The 17,983-nt window shown below is 41.2% G+C and overlaps 1 protein-coding gene and 1 long non-coding RNA gene across 2 annotated transcripts in view; both read left to right on the top strand.

The window, feature by feature from the left end:
• LOC139703631 (uncharacterized) overlaps positions 1 to 14,836 on the top strand; it is a 325,092-nt gene extending 310,256 nt beyond the window's left edge. The window contains exon 3 of the long non-coding RNA XR_011705791.1: positions 14,655 to 14,836. This is a non-coding gene — a long non-coding RNA (uncharacterized lncRNA). The remainder of the gene's footprint in view (positions 1 to 14,654) is intronic.
• A 1,490-nt stretch (positions 14,837 to 16,326) lies between these two features.
• LOC139703652 (olfactory receptor 2T6-like) lies at positions 16,327 to 17,511 on the top strand. The gene has a single exon (XM_071607129.1). It carries the CDS (start codon positions 16,327 to 16,329, stop codon positions 17,509 to 17,511), a length of 1,185 nt encoding a protein of 394 aa, XP_071463230.1.
• The last annotated feature ends 472 nt before the right edge of the window (positions 17,512 to 17,983 follow it).

Here is a 17,983-nt window from a genome sequence, read left to right as displayed (position 1 = left end):
CTTCTACTTCTTTTGCTGTTGTTTTGCTCTTCTTTTTCTAGGATTTTGAGATGAAGTATGAGATCATTTATTTGTTGGTTTTTTCTTTTTTTAAGGAATGAACTCCAAGCAATGAATTTTCCTCTTAGAACTGCTTTCAATGTGTCCCATAGATTCCGATATGTTGTGTCTGTGTTTTCATTAATCTCTAAGAATTTTTTAATTTCCTCCTTGATGTCTTCTATAACCCATTGATCATTCAGTAACCTATTGTTCATTCTCCAAGTGATGTATTCTTTTTCCTTCCTTCTTTTATCGTTGATTTTCAGTTCCATTCCATTATGATCAGATAGGATGCATGGTATTATCTCTACTCCTTTGTATTGTCTAAGAGTTTCCCTGTGACATAATATATGATCTATTTTTGAGAAGGATCCATGTGCTGCTGAGAAAAAAGTGTAACTGCTTGATGTTGGGTGGTATATTCTATATATGTCAATTAAGTCTAGGTTATTAATTGTGTTATTGAGTTCTATAGTTTCCTTACTCAACTTTTGTTTGGAAGATCTGTCCAGTGGTGATAGAGGTGTGTTGAAGTCTCCCATGATTATTGTATGGTGGTCTATTAGACTCTTGAACTTGAGAAGAGTTTGTTTGATGAACATAGCTGCACCATTGTTTGGGGCATATATATTTATGATTGTTATGTCTTGTTGGTGTATGGTTCCCTTGAGCAGTATGTAGTGTCCCTCTTTATCCCTTTTGATTAACTTTGGCTTAAAATCTATTTTATTTGATATGAGTATGGATACTCCTGCTTGTTTCTGAAGTCCATATGAGTGATATGATTTTTCCCAACCTTTCACCTTCAGCCTATGTATGTCTTTTCCTATCAAATGCGTCTCCTGTAGGCAGCATATTGTTGGGTCTTGTTTTGTGATCCATTCTACTAGCCTGTGTCTCTTGATTGGTGAGTTTAAGCCATTAACATTTAGGGTTATTATTGAGATATGGGTTGTTCTTCCAGCCATATTTGTTTATTTATGTTACTAAACATGGTTTGTTTTCCACTTTGATTATTTTCCCCCCTTTAGTGTCCTACCTCCCACTGTTGGTTTTCATTGTTATTTTCCATTTCCTCTTCCTGTAATGTTTTGCCAAGGATGTTTTGAAGAGATGGTTTTCTAGCTGCAAATTCTTTTAACTTTTGTTTATCGTGGAAGGTTTTAATTTCATCTTCCATCCTGAAGCTTAATTTCGCTGGAAACACAATTCTTGGTTGGAACCCATTTTCTTTCAGTGTTTGAAATATGTTATTCCAGGATCTTCTAGCTTTCAGAGTCTGTGTTGAAAGATCAGCTGTTATCCTGATTGGCTTACCCCTAAATGTGATCTGCTTCCTTTCTCTTGTAGCTTTTAAAATTCTCTCCTTATTCTGTATGTTGGGCATCTTCATTATAATGTGTCTAGGTGTGGGTCTCTTATGATTTTGCACATTCGGCGTCCTGTAGGCTTCTAGGATTTGGGGTTCTGTCTCATTCTTCAAGTCTGGGAAGTTTTCTCGTATTATTTCATTGAATAGATTGCTCATTCCTTTGGTTTGAAACTCTGTTCCTTCCTGTATCCCAATGACTCTTAAATTTGGTCTCTTGATGTTATCCCATATTTCTTGGATGTTCTGCTCATGGTTTCTTAACAGTCTTGCTGAGCTGTCTATGTTCTTTTCAAGTTGAAATACTTTATCTTCATTGTCTGATGTTCTGTCTTCTAAGTGTTCTACTCTGCTGGTAGTATTCTCAATTGAGTTTTTAAGTTGGCTTATTGCTTCCTGCATTTCTAGGATTTCTGTTTGTTTGTTTTTTATAACCTCTATTTCCCTGTAGAGTTGATCTTTCGCTTCTTGGATTTGTTTATGTAATTCATTGTTGAAGTGATCTTTCATTGTCTGATTTTGCTGTCTGATGTCTTCCTTGAGACTCCAGATCATCTGAAGCATGTATATCCTGAATTCTTTATCTGACATTCCATCAGCTGCAGCTATTACCTCTTCTAACGTTGAGTTGACCTGCAATGCTTGTGGTCCTTTCTTTCCTTGTCTCTTCATACTGTTCGCGTTCCTTTCTTCTTGGTGAAACTGTTGTGCTATTGAATTTCCCCCCTATATATTTATATTGGTCTTGTATAGTTGCAAAGTCTCCCTCACAGGCGCGGGCGGCGGCTCTGCCCCTCCTCCAATTGGGGCAATGTGCCTACCACGCCGGCAGGCCGCTGGGCCTGCTCTGCCAGTCGGTAGCAGGTCCGCCGACCTTGCAGGCGCGGGCGGCGGCTCTGTCCCTCTGCGGGCCGCTAGGCTTGTTCTGTCGGTGGTCGCAGTTCTGCCTACTTTGCAGGCGCAGGCAGCGGCACTGCCCCTCTGCAGGCCTCTGGGGCTGTACTGTCAGTGGGTCGCAGGTCCACCTACTTTGCAGGCGTGGGAGGGGGGGCGGCTCTACCCTTCCTCAGGCCACTGGGCCTGTTCTGTCTCTCGGTTGCAGGTCTGACCTGTTCTGATGGTGGTCTCAGTTCCGACTCCCTTGCAGGTGCGGGGGGGAGGGGGCGGCTCTGCCTCTCAGCAGGCCGCTGCTCCTCTTCTGCCGGTGGGTCGCAGGCCCGCCTACCTTGCAGGAGTGATTGGAAGCTCTGTCCCGCCGCGGGCCACTGGGCCTTTTCTGTCGGTGGTCACAGTTCCCCTACCTGGCAGGCGCGGGGGTGTGGGGCGGCTCTGCCCCTCAGCAGGCCGCTGGGCCTGCTCTGTGCATGGTCACAGTTCTCTCTACCTTGCCTGCGCAGGGGGAGGGGGCGGCTCTGCCTCTCAGAAGGCGGCTGCTCCTCTTCTGCCGGTGGGTCGCAGGCCCGCCTACCTTGCAGGAGTGATTGGAAGCTCTGTCCCGCCGCGGGCCACTGGGCCTTTTCTGTCGGTGGTCACCCTTTCCCTACCTGGCAGGCGAGGGGGGTGGGGGGCGGCTCTGCCCCTCAGCAGGCCGCTGGGCCTGCTCTGTGTTTGGTCACAGTTCCCTCTACTATATCTAATGGTCCACTTTTATCAATGGACAGATAACCAGACCAAAAAAATTAATAAGTAAACAATAAAGAAACATCAAAGTTAAGCTATATTATTAAAAAAATGGATCTAACATTTACAGAACCCTTCATCCATCATCTAAAGAATTCATTCTTTTCATGAGCACTTGGAACATTCTCCAGGATAGAACACATACAATGCCAAAAACCAAATCTCAGGAAAGTCAATAGAATCAAAATTATATCAAGCATCTCCTTTGACCACATGAAATAAAAATGGAAATCAACAAGAGGGACTTTAGAAACTATACACATGCATGGAAACTAAACAACATTCTCTTGAATGACAAATAGATTGATAAATTGAAAGAAATTTTTAAAACTGTCTTGAAACAAATGAATATGCAACATAAAACCTATATGATACAGCACAAGTGTATACTAAGAAAGACGTTTATAGGAATAAGTGCCCACATTCAGAAAGAGAGAGAGAGAGAGAGAAAGATTTCATATTAAAAACTTAACAATGCAATTCAAGGAACTAGGAAACAAAAACAAATCAAACCTAAAATTAGTAGAAGGAAAGAAATAGCAAAAATCAGAGAAGTAAACAAAATAAACTTTAAAAATACAAAAGATAAAAAAAAAAAAAAAACAAAAAAAACATTTAGCTAAACTAACCAAGGGTGGGGGGGTGGAGAGAAGACAAAGACTCAAATAAATAAAATCAGAGATAAAAAAAGATAATTATAAGTAATACCACAGAAATGCAAAAGATTGCTAGAAAGTATAATGAGCAACTAACTGGCCAAAAAACTGAAAAGCCTAGAGAAATGTCAAATTTTGGACACATATAACCTACCAAAACTGATCTATGAGGACACGGAAAATCTGAACAGACCAAAAATAAGATAGGAAGTCGAACAGGTAATAAAAAAAATCTCAAACAAACAAACAAAAAAAACAGACTAACTTCAGTAACTTCACACTGAATTTTACCAAACTTTTAAAGTATTAATGAAAAATATTCTAAAAATATTTCAAAACATTAAGAAGGAGAGAATGCTTCCAAACTAATTCCACAAGGCCAACATTCCCCTGATATCAAAGCTAAAGACTAAACAATAACAAAAAAGTAAACTATAGACCAATATCCCTGATGAATATAGATGCTAAAATTCTTAACAAAATACAAGCAAACCAAATCCAACAGAACATAAAAAAGATGGTATACCATGTTCAAATAATATTTTTTCCAGGGATACTAGAATGCCACAACATACGCAAGTCAGTTAAAATAACACATCACAGCAATAAAATGAAGGATAAAAATCACATGAACATCTCAATAGATACATGAAATGCACTCAAAATATAATATCCCTTCATGATAAAAACCCTCAAGATTCAGATATATAAGAAATATACTTTAATACAATAAAGGCTATATATGACAAACCCATAGTCTATATCATACTAAATGAGAAAAAGCTGAAATCATTTCCTCTGTAATAAGAAACAAGACAAAATGTCCATTTTCACCATTATCATTCACTATAGTACTAAAGTATTTAAGCAATGAGATAAGAGAAAGAAATAAAAAGCATCCAAACACAAATGGAAGAAGCCAAATTATCTCTGTTTGCAGGGGATATGATTTTATAAAGGAAAAATATTTCATAAAAAAATATTAGACCAGGCATACGTGTTCAGTAAGATTGGAGGACACAAAATCAATATACAAAAATCAGTAGTTGTCACTATGGAAAGCAGTATAGAAATTCCTCAGAAAACTTGGAATGGAAACACCATTTGACCCAGCTATCCTACTCCTTAGTCTATACCCAAAGGACTTAAGATCAGCATAGTACAGTGATACAGCCACATTGACTCACAATAGCTAAACTATAAAACCAACCTAAGTGCCCTTCAACAGATGAATGGAAAAAGAAAATGTGAGATACATATATATATCTCACATTTTCTGCAGGATAATATATATATATATATATATATATATATATATATATATATATATATATATATATGTATGTATGTATGAATATCACTCTGCCTTAAAGAAGAATAAATTATGGTATTTGCAGGTAAAAGGATGGAGCTGGAGAACATCATGCTAAGCAAAATAAGCCAATCCCCCAAAACCAAAGATCAAATGTTTTCTCTGGCATGCAGATGCTAATTTACAATAAGGGGTAGAGGCTAGGGAAGAATAGAGATAGCTTGGATGAGGTAGAGGGGAGTGAATGGAAGAAAGGAGGTAAGAGTGTAGTAAGGATAATAGAATGACACAGACTAATACCCTATGTGTATATGTAACTATATGACTGTTGTGATCCTGCATCAAATACAACAAGAAGAGTGAGAAGTTATACATCATTTCTGTATGATGTGTCAGAATTAATTCTAATGTCATATATAACCAATTAGAACAATTTTTTAAAAATCAGTAGTTGTTTACACACCAATAACAAAGTTTCTGAGTAAGAAATCAAGAAAGCAATTTTATACACAATAGCAAAAAAAAAAAAAAAAAAAAAAAAAAAAAAAAAAACTGATGAAAGAAATTGAATTGGACACCAAAAGAATAGAAAGACATCCCATGTTCAGGGAATAGAAGACCTAACATTGTTAAAATATCCATCCCAAAGTAATCTAGATATTCAATGTAATTCCCATGAAAACATCAAGGACATTCTTCTCAAAAATAGAATAAATACTGCTAAAATTTGTATGGAACCACAAAAGCCTCAAACAGCCAAATCAATTCTGAGCAAAAAGAACAAAACTGAAGGCATAATAATACCTGACTTCAAAACATACTACAACAATGCAACAGCAAAATAATAATAATAATAGTAAGCATCATCATCATCATTATCATCATCATTAACATCCAATTTTAAAATGGGTACATGACCTGAATAGACACTTTTAAAAGAGAATATACAAATGGCTGTCAAGTATATGTTTAAATGCTTAACATAATTAATCAGCAGAGAAATGTAAATCAAACACAAAATCACATCACCCCAGTTAAAACAGCTATTATCAAAAGGACAAAACTTTTAAAATTCTCGCAAGGATTCAGAGAACTGAGAACTCTCATACATTGTTGGTAGAAATATAAATTAGTAAAGTATATCAAAAACAGTGTGGATTTTCTTCAAAAAATTAGACCTAGAACTTCTATACAATTCAGCAATCCTAGTACTGAGTATATATCCAAAAGAATTGAAATCAGTACGTTGAAGCTAATGCAAATTGGTATGTATCATATAGGTATGTATCAGTGCATCAAATAGGTATGTATCAGTACATGTGCCCTTGTATGTTTATAATAGCTCATAATAACCAATATATGGAATTAACCTACATGTACATCAACAAATGAATGGATATAGAAAATGTGTTTTGTATACACAACAAAATATAATTTAGTCATAAAACGGATGAAATCCTGTCATTTACAGCAACATGGATGGAACTAAAGAACATTATGTTTAATGAAATAAGTCAGGCATGTAAAGACAAATACTTCATGTTCTCACCTTTAGGTGGAAGTTAAAAAGTTGATTTCAAGGAAGTGTAGCATAGAATAGTGGTTACCAGAGCCTAGGAGGGATTTGTTGGAGAGAGGGATGAAGACAGGATGGATAATGGTTACAGGGATCCAGTTGAATAAGCAGAATAACTTCTAATGCTCTACAGCACAGTAGGATAACTATGATTGACAACAATTAACTGAATATTTTAAAACAACTTTTAGAAAGGATTTTGAATGTTCCATGGTTTGGTAAAAACTATGCAATTCTAAACATATAGACTTTAGTTAAAAATAATTAACTAATGTGATTCGTTGACTATTATAATTGTACCATACAGCTCTAAGTTGTTAGTAATGGGGGAAACTAGATATGGGGCATATGGGAATTTGCTATACTATCCACACAATTTTTCTGTAAGTATGAAACTATTCTAAAATATTTTTAAATAAAAATAAAATATCCTTGGTTAGAAGTTCTTTCAGCACAATGTTAGTACAAGTGAGGGAGGACACCCTTACAGTGGAGGAAAATACCTAGGTTCTCAGCATCAAGTATGATGTTAGTTATGAGTACTTGTAGACTACTTTATCAGGTTGAAGAAGTTTCTATTGCTAGTTTTCTGAGAGCTTTTATCATAAATGGATGTTGGATATTTATTTATTTATTTATTTATTTAGGACTGGAATTGAACCCAGGGGTGCTTTACCATTGAGCTCCCCAACCCTTTTTATAATTTATTTTGAGACAGGGTCTCACTAAGTTGGCAGGTGCTAACTTCAAATTTGCAACTCCTGCCTCAGCCTCCAAAATATCAGAGACTACAGGTGTGTGACACCATGTCTGGTCAGAAGCTAGATTTTACCAAGTGCTTTTTCTGCATCTAATAACAATCATTTTTTTTAATCTTTAACCTGTTAAAATTGATTTTCAATGTTGAACCATCTTTGTATTCCTGGAAAAAAAATCTCACTTGGTCAAGGTATATAATTCTTTAGAAATAATAAATTTATTTTCAGATTCAATTTTCCAACATTTTACTAAGGATTTTACATCTATGTTCATAAGAGATATTGTTCTATAGTTCTTTTCTTGTAATGCCTTGATATGGTTTTAGTATTCAAGCAATCTTAGTTTCATAGAATGGGTTAGGAAGTTTATGTTTCCTCGGATTTTCTGGAATAAATTGTAGAATAGTGGTGTCATTTTTTCCTCAGTGTTTGGTAGAATTTATAAATGAAAGTGCCTAAGGCTGGTGTCTTCTATCATGTAAGGTATTAGTCATTGATTCAGTTTCTTTGATGATACATACTGTTTGCATTAGCTATCTCTCATTGTGTAAGTTTTGTTAGATTGTGTCAACTTCATCTAAGTTGACTAAATTTAAAGGAACCAATTTCATCTCACACTTAAAGCTGTAAAATCTCCGAACTTTTTGATTCTTCCTCTGTAGATAGCCATGACTGTTCTTCCTTCTCTGTCTCATTTAATATTTATTTTTTAGTTGTAGTTGGACACAATACCTTTACTTTATTTATTTATTTTTATGTGGTGTTGAGGATCGAACCCAGGGCCTCACATGTGCTAGGCATGCACTCTACCGCTGAGCCACAACCTGACTTTCCATCAGTCTCCTAGAGAAATTCAGTAGTTTACTAGAATTATCTTCCAGGGATATTAGCAGATATTAAATTCTGTATCATTAAAGAGTAGAATTAGTACCCTTGTATTGAGAAACAAATAATCACTTCTTCTATTGGCTTACCCAACACATGCCCAACTGATTCACACTGAAATTTAATTTAGTATTAATCTAGCCATCAGAAGGAGAGTTGAGGGAAGATCCTGAGAACCAAAATTGTATTGGGACCTTCCTCATAGACTTCAAGAAAGAGAAACTGTATTCCTATAATAGAGAGATGACATGACTTCTACACACACAAGGAGCACAGAGAATTCTTGGTGCTCAAGTACATATATACAGATAAGCTTCTATTAAGTCTTAAGATCTCATTTCTCCATCAGAGAACTTTAGCTTGGAGGACTTAACTGGGCTGAGATCTTCTTTCTCTAAAATTCTACTACTCTTAAAAATTTAGGTCCTGGACCTGATCTTCATCCCTTTTTCTTCCCTATCAGGAAATGTGTTCACTTTGAAGGCCCCCAACTCTCACACTTAGTTTTAAATTGGTAATAAGTTTCCTGAGCTTATAATTTCTCTCTTCACAATATCTACAACAGCCACACAATTTCACAGTCCTCATAATTACTCTTTGTTCTATGTTCCAAATTCCAGGGATATGGTTCAAACCTGTGTAGTTCTTCAATTATATCATCTCCCAGTTCACAGAAGATGAATGTCCCAACAACTGTACTTCCACTGCATACCACAACAAATAATAAAAACTGGTTATGCAGTACTATCTTATATTGCCTAAAAGGGATTCATTTTGTAAGTCTCATTTTTAAGTCTGCTTCCTGGAAGCACTTATGTAAATTAATATATCAAGTTGAGTTCCTGAGAAGCAGAGTCTAGGCAGAAATATTTGTAGCTCATATGAGTTATTGAGAGCATGCTCTTCAGGAGAAAAAAAATCCTACATAGTGACTGTATTAGTCTGTCTTCTGTTGCTATACCAAAATATCCGTGGCTGGGTACTTTTTAAAGAAAAGAAGTTTATTCAGCTCATTGTTTTGGGGACCAAAGGTCCAAGATCAGGTAGCCCATCTGTCTGGCCTCTGGTCAAGTTGATTGTTACAACTTGATGAATGACATCATGGTGGGACTATGTATGAGACAGAGAGATCACTTGACGAGACTGGAAATCAAGAAATTCATGGGCATTTTATAACAGCTTGTTCTCATGAGAGCTAACCAGGGTCCCAGAAAACTAACTTAATCCCCTTAAATGACAACACCCCTGATGACCTAACCACCTTCCACTAGGCCACATCTCTTAAGCATGCCACCATCCCTCAGTATCACCACACTGGGGACCAAGCTTCCAGCACACACTCAAACCATATCCAAACCACAGCAGAAAGAGTGTGAAGCATAATTGAAAAGAATAAAGAAAAGAAGTAGTTTCTGATAACAGCTAGCTATGGCTTAATCCACAGGAGGAGTTTCAGAAGCAAGAATCACACTACAGGTTTGATCCTTCTTGAGACAAGGAGTGCAGCCTTGATACCTTCATATTAGTCATTCACTGGCTGAGGAAAATGTAACTTCCTAGGAATGGTGAGTCAACTAAAAGAAGGTGATTCTCTGGAGACACTTGGGGTTATAGACTGTTAGTAGTTGACACACAGTCTCTGGACATATGGATGCACTGCTTTCTCATACAAGGATCTGACAAAACATTATTGTACTACCACAAGTGGAGCGAGAAGTTTGTTCATGGGCTGGGGTTGTGGCTTAGTGGTAGAATGCTTGTCTAGCACATGTGAGGCACTGGGTTCAATCCCCAGCACCATGTAAAAATACTAAATAAACAAAATAAAGATATTGTGTCCATCTACAACTAAAAATATTTTTTAAAGGCTCTTATAAAAAAAAAGTACTAGAAAAGCAAAAACTTGTATTGACTGAAAAAGATATTACCCATGAACCGTCTTCATACTATTCTAAAAAATTACTTTCTACATAGATCATAAATACCTATTAAAGGTGATACAATAGTGTCCTAGAGAAAAGTATACTATCTTCATGCTTTTATACCTCTTATATAGTATGAGATTTCTTAAACATTATACACACACACCAAAAGAAAAATGCCTAGTTGCTAAAGAAAATGACTGGTGAAATTAGTTACTTAGTTATTGTTGTATATTTAAAGACCTCATTAAGAGAATGAAAGGGCAAGCCATAGAATAGGAGAGGATAACAGGGGAAGATAATAGGAGAAGACAATGGGAGAAGAAAGCAGAAGGGCTAATGATTAGGACCAGTGATGAGAGAATTGTCTGAGTGCTGGTAATGTTATGTACCCTGTCCATTTTGTATAAATTCATCAAGCTGCAAAATGAGGATTTGTGCTTTTATCTATGTGTATTTTAAAATAAATTTCAGTAGATTTGCAATCCATACATTGTGATTTTCTGATTCAGCCCAACAATACAAACTTTAAAAAGGTTCATGTTTCAGGTTTCATGCTAAAACCCATAATAATTAGTTGTCTAATTCTTTGTTGTTTACAAAGCCCTTTCACATATGTAATCTTTTCATTAATATGATGGCAAAAATGAATAAAGAAGTATTGGAATATGTCTGGATTGAAGGGGAACCAGAGGCCAGCTATGCCTACACAAAATATGTATAAAGTCATACCATGACATAAAAGAGAAAACAGAGAAGTAAATGCTAGTAACTCTTAAAATCTCCCAAGTGTATTCAGGATAACCCAATCTTATTTTTCTTATCAACTCATATTGTTTTTCACTGTCTTTCTCTCCACTTTTATCTTTCTTTCTTTTCCTCTCTCTTCTCCTCTGAGTTTCTCTCCCTCTTTCCTCCCATTGACTTTCTTCTTCAATCTCCTCTATATTACTTTTATGGAGACAGTGGTCAAGGTATTGTCAATAAGGCTATTCCAGGGGAAATGGTTCATTTTTGTTTCTGTTGTTGTTGCTCTTTGTATTTTAAACACAATTTGATTTTTTATCTGGCCATTGTTTCTTGGGTGAGTACCATGCATTGGCATTGCTGGGCACACGGCAGCTCCGGTTTCAATTTTTCTGAGGCGCCTCCGCCCCACTGCCCATCCCAGCTGTCCTAATGTCTTTCCCATGCCCGCGTACAGGAGGCCCTTTCTCCGCGTCCTCACCAGCGCTCATTTGGGGTCAATGCCATCCTGACAGGTGAGACCCTGCTGCCAGGTGGTTTCGTGGGCGTTTCCCAGAGCACAAAGGTCACTGCACGTCTTCACATGCCTGTTTGCCATTTGCGGTGCTGAGGTCCTTTTGTTGCCTGTGGCCTCTGGGGTCCCCTCCCAGTCATCTTTGTCCAGTCTGAGGGATCCTTTAAGGGATTTTCTTGTTTTCATTATATATTCAAGATGTGGATGTGCCACCCACAGCCTGGATGTCCCTTCGGTTTCTGGGGCTCCGGGAGGTGTGCTGTGTCCTCTGGTCTTCGAGGCCCTCCAGACACATTCACCAGTCACCATGTCTAGGTCTTGCGACTGATAGGCCAGGAGTCTTATGAGAGGGAAAGGGGATGGGACGAAAGGTCCCGGGACAGAAGGTACAGCCTGGACTGCCCCCGTCTGACCCAGATGTGTCTTCCTCTTGCAAACCTGTAAGAACCACAAAGATGTAACATTGATTTAAAACAAACCAAAAAAAGGGGCTCAAATGTACAAAAGGTGTCGCGACCCCTTGCCCGCAAGGAAGACGCAACTCCGAAATCTTCTCTCAGTAGTTTATTCGGGTCCCTTGATATTTATTATTCTTTCTTCTTCTCTTCCTCCCGGATGCCCTCCCAGCCTTAATAAAGCATCCCAAGCCCCAATGCAAAGCTGCCGCGTGGAACTCTCTCACAGGGTGGTGAAAAATCATGTGCCAACTCTCTCAGATAAGGAGTTGTTTGTCACATACCACAGCGGAGCCAGCGCCATCTCGTAATGGCGACCATAGTCTGCAGAAACGGCAGAAGCGGCTCACCACAGTTCCCCCTTTCTGTTTTATTAAAACAATACAGGCGAGAGTAGAGGTCCTATCCCACTGTGCAGAAGTGGCTGCATAGTATGGCTCAGTCCTAAGGAGGGCCCTTCCCCAGATCCGAGGCCATATCAGCCGACGCCTTTTTTCGTGGGGCAGGGCGTGGACGCGTCTAACCCGCATGCAATAGGACATGCTCTCCTTGAGGTCCACGTCAAGGATCACTCAAGTGCAGTGCCTTGCCTCGCATCCTGTATCGTGACGATGGTGGACGAAGGGGGATAGCTGAGGCTGAACTGTGGCTGTATTAATGACAAACAAGTTGGCAGCACCCTGAAAGAAAGGCACGGACTTTAAAGCGATAGTAAAGCACTAGTGTGGAAACCCATCTGCGTGCAATGGCAGCAAGACCAGCAGAGTGCAAGGGCTTTCCAACACTAAGAGAATAACAAGGAAAGTCATGTCGATCCCAGTGCAATGTTATAATAACTTGGGGTGCAACGACCATGACAAAGGTTTACTGTTTAAGATGCGCAAGCCAGACTTGAGGTGAGTTGCCATTTTCTAAAGCCGCAAGAGCTTGTATGATCATAGCCTTTTCTTGTGCGTGGCGAGTTTTAAGGCGACAGAGAAACCACAAACAAAGTATAACACTGAAGCAACACATTGCACCAAAAATGCCTACTCCCACCCACTCTTTGAAGAAGGAAAAAGCAGAAGATATCCAATCGGTGAATTGACCCAAAGTCACTGGTTCGACACGGGTACTGTTCAAGACAGCAATCTGAGTTAGTTGAGACTGGATCAAGTTTTCTGCTGCCATGGACCAATTTCCGGCCAAATATTCGCCAATGATGCGGGAGGCATTCCTGGAATCATTAAATCTGACAGAGGTTATACATAAATGTGCACGTTGGTCAACACAACCCAAAAGCACCAAGTCGGCCAATTCTTCTACCTGAGCTTGGAGTAAATCTATCCTTTGGTTGGCAGCTAAAATCCCTGACAAAATATGTTGATTAATTGAATTTTGGGATTCAAGTATGGTGGAAGTTTGTTGAACAACTTGATTAATGGTGGCAGCAGTTTGTACTTGACTGGCCATGGCCACTCCGGCCGTAACTGCTGCAGCAGCAGATACCGCCACAGCTGTCACTATAGCTGCCGTAATTCTAAAATCTCTATGGGTTCTAATCAATTCAACAATAGGAAAGGATTCTGGATCTGCAGTAACCGGGATCGGGACAAAGGTTGGAATTTTCATAATCACTGCCATAGTCCAGGAGCCATTCCAACACTCAGACAAGTAGCAAGTAACATTAGAACAATTAAGCATCCCCTGTAATGTAACATTAGCCAAAAGAAACAGGAACGGAGATTGGAGACAGACTGCTGCGGAGGGTAATGTAGCATTAGATAATTGTGAATTATTTGCAAAAATTTTAAGCCTCCTACCTAGCTCCGAGTCTTGGGTAGTGCCAGAAACATTAAACAGCCAACTTTGGACTCCTAATATTTCCCTGGGGAAACACAAGCGCGGACTAGACTAGCCCAATCTGAGGGAGTCATACAAAATCTAGTAAGTCCCTCCACCTGAGTGAGAGTGAAAGCGGCATCTATGCCATAAGTGCGGACAGATTCTGCTAAGGTTTTAATTATCTTAAAGTCTAAAGGCTCATGATATCTTCCCCTATTATTGTCCTGAAACACCGGGTACGCAAGTCCCATATCTGTATTAACTGTCCTCCAAACTTGCGCATGAAAAGACCTCCCGGAACTTTGGCTCCCCCCCACATACGGGGGTGGGGCAACAGGCGTCATATCTTCTTCTAAATTTTCAACCTCCTCCTCCTCAGAATTCTGTTGACCAATATTAGATCCCTCCCCCTTCTTACAGTAGGCATGTGCGCCTTGTGTCTCCTTTTTCTTCTTTTTTACTTTTATCTTATGTAGTTGTTGCAACAATATATCAAGGTCCTCAGAACACTCTGAGCCGCTTGTGTCCTCAGATGTTTTGAATTCGGTCAAATCTGGATAGAGCCTTCTCCTATTTTTATCTTCAGGCTCTTTTGCCTTCTCACTACTGTTACTTTTGATACTCTCTGCCACTTCACTATGTGATCCTTCAGATTTTTCCTCATGTAGTTGTTCAAGAACGGCCTGACCCTCACTCACAGCTTCTTGGCATTTACCATCTGTAAGGCAACTACGGACCATTTTCCAAAGGGGTATCACCCCACCCTCTAATATGCCCTGCTCAGATGCAAAGTCAAGATCTTTGCCTAATTTATCCCAACTAGGTACAGTAAGGCTGCCCGAAAATGCAAACCACGGTGCAGCGATATCTATCTTCTGTAAAAATCTCTGTAAAGTACTATGTTTCACTTCCAGGCCCTTGGAACGTAACAGGCCATCTAGGGCCAGGAGAAGCGGACTTGAAGATGCGGCACCCATGACACAACAACAAAAGAAGCACAAAAAACAAAAGCGAAAGTACACAGTGCAGCTGCAATAAAATGTAAGGCTCTCTCTGTGTTTACAGAGGAGCTGCCCCGCTTTGGTCGCGGATCCCATTTACTAGGGACTAACCCCGCTTTGGTCGCGGATCCCACTTACCTGGGATTAACCCCGCTTTGGTCGCGGATCCCACTTACCTGGGACTAACCGGTGCACCACCCCTGACTGCTGAAAGTTCTGGTTCCCGGGTTTCGGCACCACTTGTCGCGACCCCTTGCCCGCAAGGAAGACGCAACTCCGAAATCTTCTCTCAGTAGTTTATTCGGGTCCCTTGATATTTATTATTCTTTCTTCTTCTCTTCCTCCCGGATGCCCTCCCAGCCTTAATAAAGCATCCCAAGCCCCAATGCAAAGCTGCCGCGTGGAACTCTCTCACAGGGTGGTGAAAAATCATGTGCCAACTCTCTCAGATAAGGAGTTGTTTGTCACATACCACAGCGGAGCCAGCGCCATCTCGTAATGGCGACCATAGTCTGCAGAAACGGCAGAAGCGGCTCACCACAAAAAGGGACAGTTTTTTTTAAAGAGTAGAATGAACATATGGTAAAGGTTAAGCAGGTAGTTGTGACTTTTGAAGTGACACTTAATTCTACTCACAGTATTTTCACAAACAACTCTGACCTCCTTTCCCTGCCCAGCTGCCTTGAAGAGCTGCCCCAGTACCTCACTATCCCTTAGTGCTCTTGTGTCCTGCACTTCCCGTTCTGTCCCTGCTGACCTGGCTCCATTACCTGGGCTGTCACCTTTGCCACTCACCTGCCCTGTGCCCTTTGGGGCTGTTCCATGCCATCCCTCACTGTCCGGAGGACAGCTGTCCCCACAGTCCTTGCTGGCTCTGTGGGAAGCCTGTCCTCTGGCTCCTGCCTGCTCTGTTTCTCCCATAACAGGGATGCGAGGTGTGTGGAACCCTCTCTACCACTCACTAGGCTGTCACTAGCAGTGTCTCTTTGATGCAGGTTTGCAGTGGGAATGAATGTGAAATTGACATGTGAGTGGGGAAGGAGCTGATGGCCACGGCCAGCAATCCGATGGACAAGGTCAGCCTCTTCTCTGATGCTCACCACAGCTTCTATCTGTGTCTTCAACTTAATGGTTGTTTGTAAATGAGGCAGATCACTTTTAAAATGGTGACGAAAATTCCCAAATTGGCCAGAGACCTGACTAAATTATTTGACTGTTTGATTGAATCAATTGTCCAGCAGTTATATGGACATCTTAAGTAATGGGAGCCCTCTCCGAGGGAAGAGCCCTCTCTGGAACCCTGGTATTCTGCCATAACTCTCTCACACTGAGCAGCAGTTGCCAGGTGTCCCCTGTCTGCATTCCATGGGAAACAAACTTTCTAGTTGCTCTTCAGCAAAAGGTAACTGAAAATCCAGCTCACCAAAAAGTGCCTAATGTCTAGTTATACAGAGAACTCTAACTTGCTGGTGCTTGTTACACAGGCACGTCTGCACGACCCCCCCCCCTCACCTCCGTGACCTTCCTCAGCTCCACGCGTCTCTCTCTCTCTCTCTCTCTCTCTGTGCCCAGGTCAAACAACCCCATGGATGGAAACAGGAGCTTCTCCAGCGATTTCACGCTGGTGGGGCTCTTCCCTAACACTAGGGTCTCAGGCCTCCTCTTCGCTGTCGTCTCCATCATCTTCTTCGTGGCCATGACGGCCAATGGGGTCATGATCTTCCTGATCCATGTGGACCCCCAATTGCACACGCCCATGTACTTCCTGCTCAGCCACCTGTCGCTCATCGACATGCTGTACATCTCCACCACTGTGCCCAAGACCCTGGTGGACTACCTGAGGGGCCAGAGGACCATCTCCTTCGTGGCCTGCACTGCCCAGTACTTCCTCTACATGGGCTTTGTGGGGGCCGAGTTCTTCCTGCCGGGCCTCATGGCCTATGACCGCTACGTGGCCATCTGCAGTCCGCTGCGCTACCCGGTGCTCATGAGCCGCCGCATCTGCTGGCTCATCCTGGGCAGCTCCTGGTCTGGTGGTGCTCTGGACAGCTTCCTCCTCACTCCCATCACCATGCGTCTCCCATTCTGTGCCTCCCACAAGATCAACCACTTCTTCTGCGAGGCACCCACCATGCTGAGGCTGGCGTGCGGTGACAAGGCTGCCTATGAGACGGTGATGTACGTCTGCTGTGTCATGATGCTGCTGGTCCCCTTCTCAGTGGTGGTCGCCTCCTATGCCCAGATCCTCCTCACCGTGCAGCAGATGAGGTCGGCCGAGGGGAAGAGGAAGGCCTTCGCCACCTGCTCGTCACACATGATGGTGGTGACCTTGTTCTACGGGGCCGCCTTGTACACGTATATGCTTCCCCAGGCCTACCACACCCCACTCAAAGACAAGGTCTTCTCCGCCTTCTACACCATCCTCATGCCCCTGCTAAACCCTCTCATCTACAGTCTGAGGAACAGGGATGTGATGGGGGCCTTGAGGAGGGTGAGGGCCCGCCGTCGAGGGGCCTGCGCTGCGGTGAAGGGTGGCCAAGGCCAGTTCTGCAGAATGGGCCTCAGCATCCCTTCCATCAGAGGCCTGTCATCATGGGGACATGCACACCAGGGCGGTGACACCAGGGTCCCCAAGAACACTGACGTGCTCTTTCTTTGTTCCACCGATTCCAGTTCTTCTCTGATTGCAGCTCATGCAGAGAATTTGATATTGTACACCCTGCACATATTTGATGGCTTCATCACAACATTGTTTAAACTGTCCATTTAAACTATCCATTGGCAGAATACGTGGAGAATTTAGGGACGTCACCATCTGAAAGTGACTGATGCACTGTAATCCCTCCAAGGAAAGCCCGTGCAGACTCACAGGGGTTGTGAGGATCCAAGTATCCTTTCTTTGAGTGGCAACTGAAAACATCCCTCCTTTGTCTAAATTTGGTTCTGTAAAAAAATGAATCGTGAGTTTTTCAGAAATTCAAAGCCTAAGCTTTCAACTGTGAAAGGTTCTACTCCATTATATTTGTTATGGGGCAAATGATCATTGCTTTGGAAGTGAGAGGGAGTTGGAAAAGAGGTGTCCATTAATCTAGCAATCTCCATAATCATGATCCAGTGCCCTCTGCGATTAGTTAGGATTGTTGGTCACGTCGAACCTCTTTGTAGATATTAGTGGTGGGAAGGATGTTTCCATCCTCTCGGGCCTTCCAGAGAAATCGTGGCCAGCATGTTTTTCTTCTCTA

Source organism: Marmota flaviventris, assembly GCF_047511675.1.
Source record: "Marmota flaviventris isolate mMarFla1 chromosome 5 unlocalized genomic scaffold, mMarFla1.hap1 SUPER_5_unloc_1, whole genome shotgun sequence".
NCBI classification, from domain to species: Eukaryota; Metazoa; Chordata; class Mammalia; order Rodentia; family Sciuridae; genus Marmota; species Marmota flaviventris.
This window is presented reverse-complemented; position numbering and strand designations above follow the sequence as displayed.

Bases quoted from the DNA above. Each gene is read 5' to 3' on its own strand.
- LOC139703652 (XM_071607129.1), top strand. From the start codon at position 16,327: ATGGATGGAAACAGGAGCTTCTCCAGCGATTTCACGCTGGTGGGGCTC.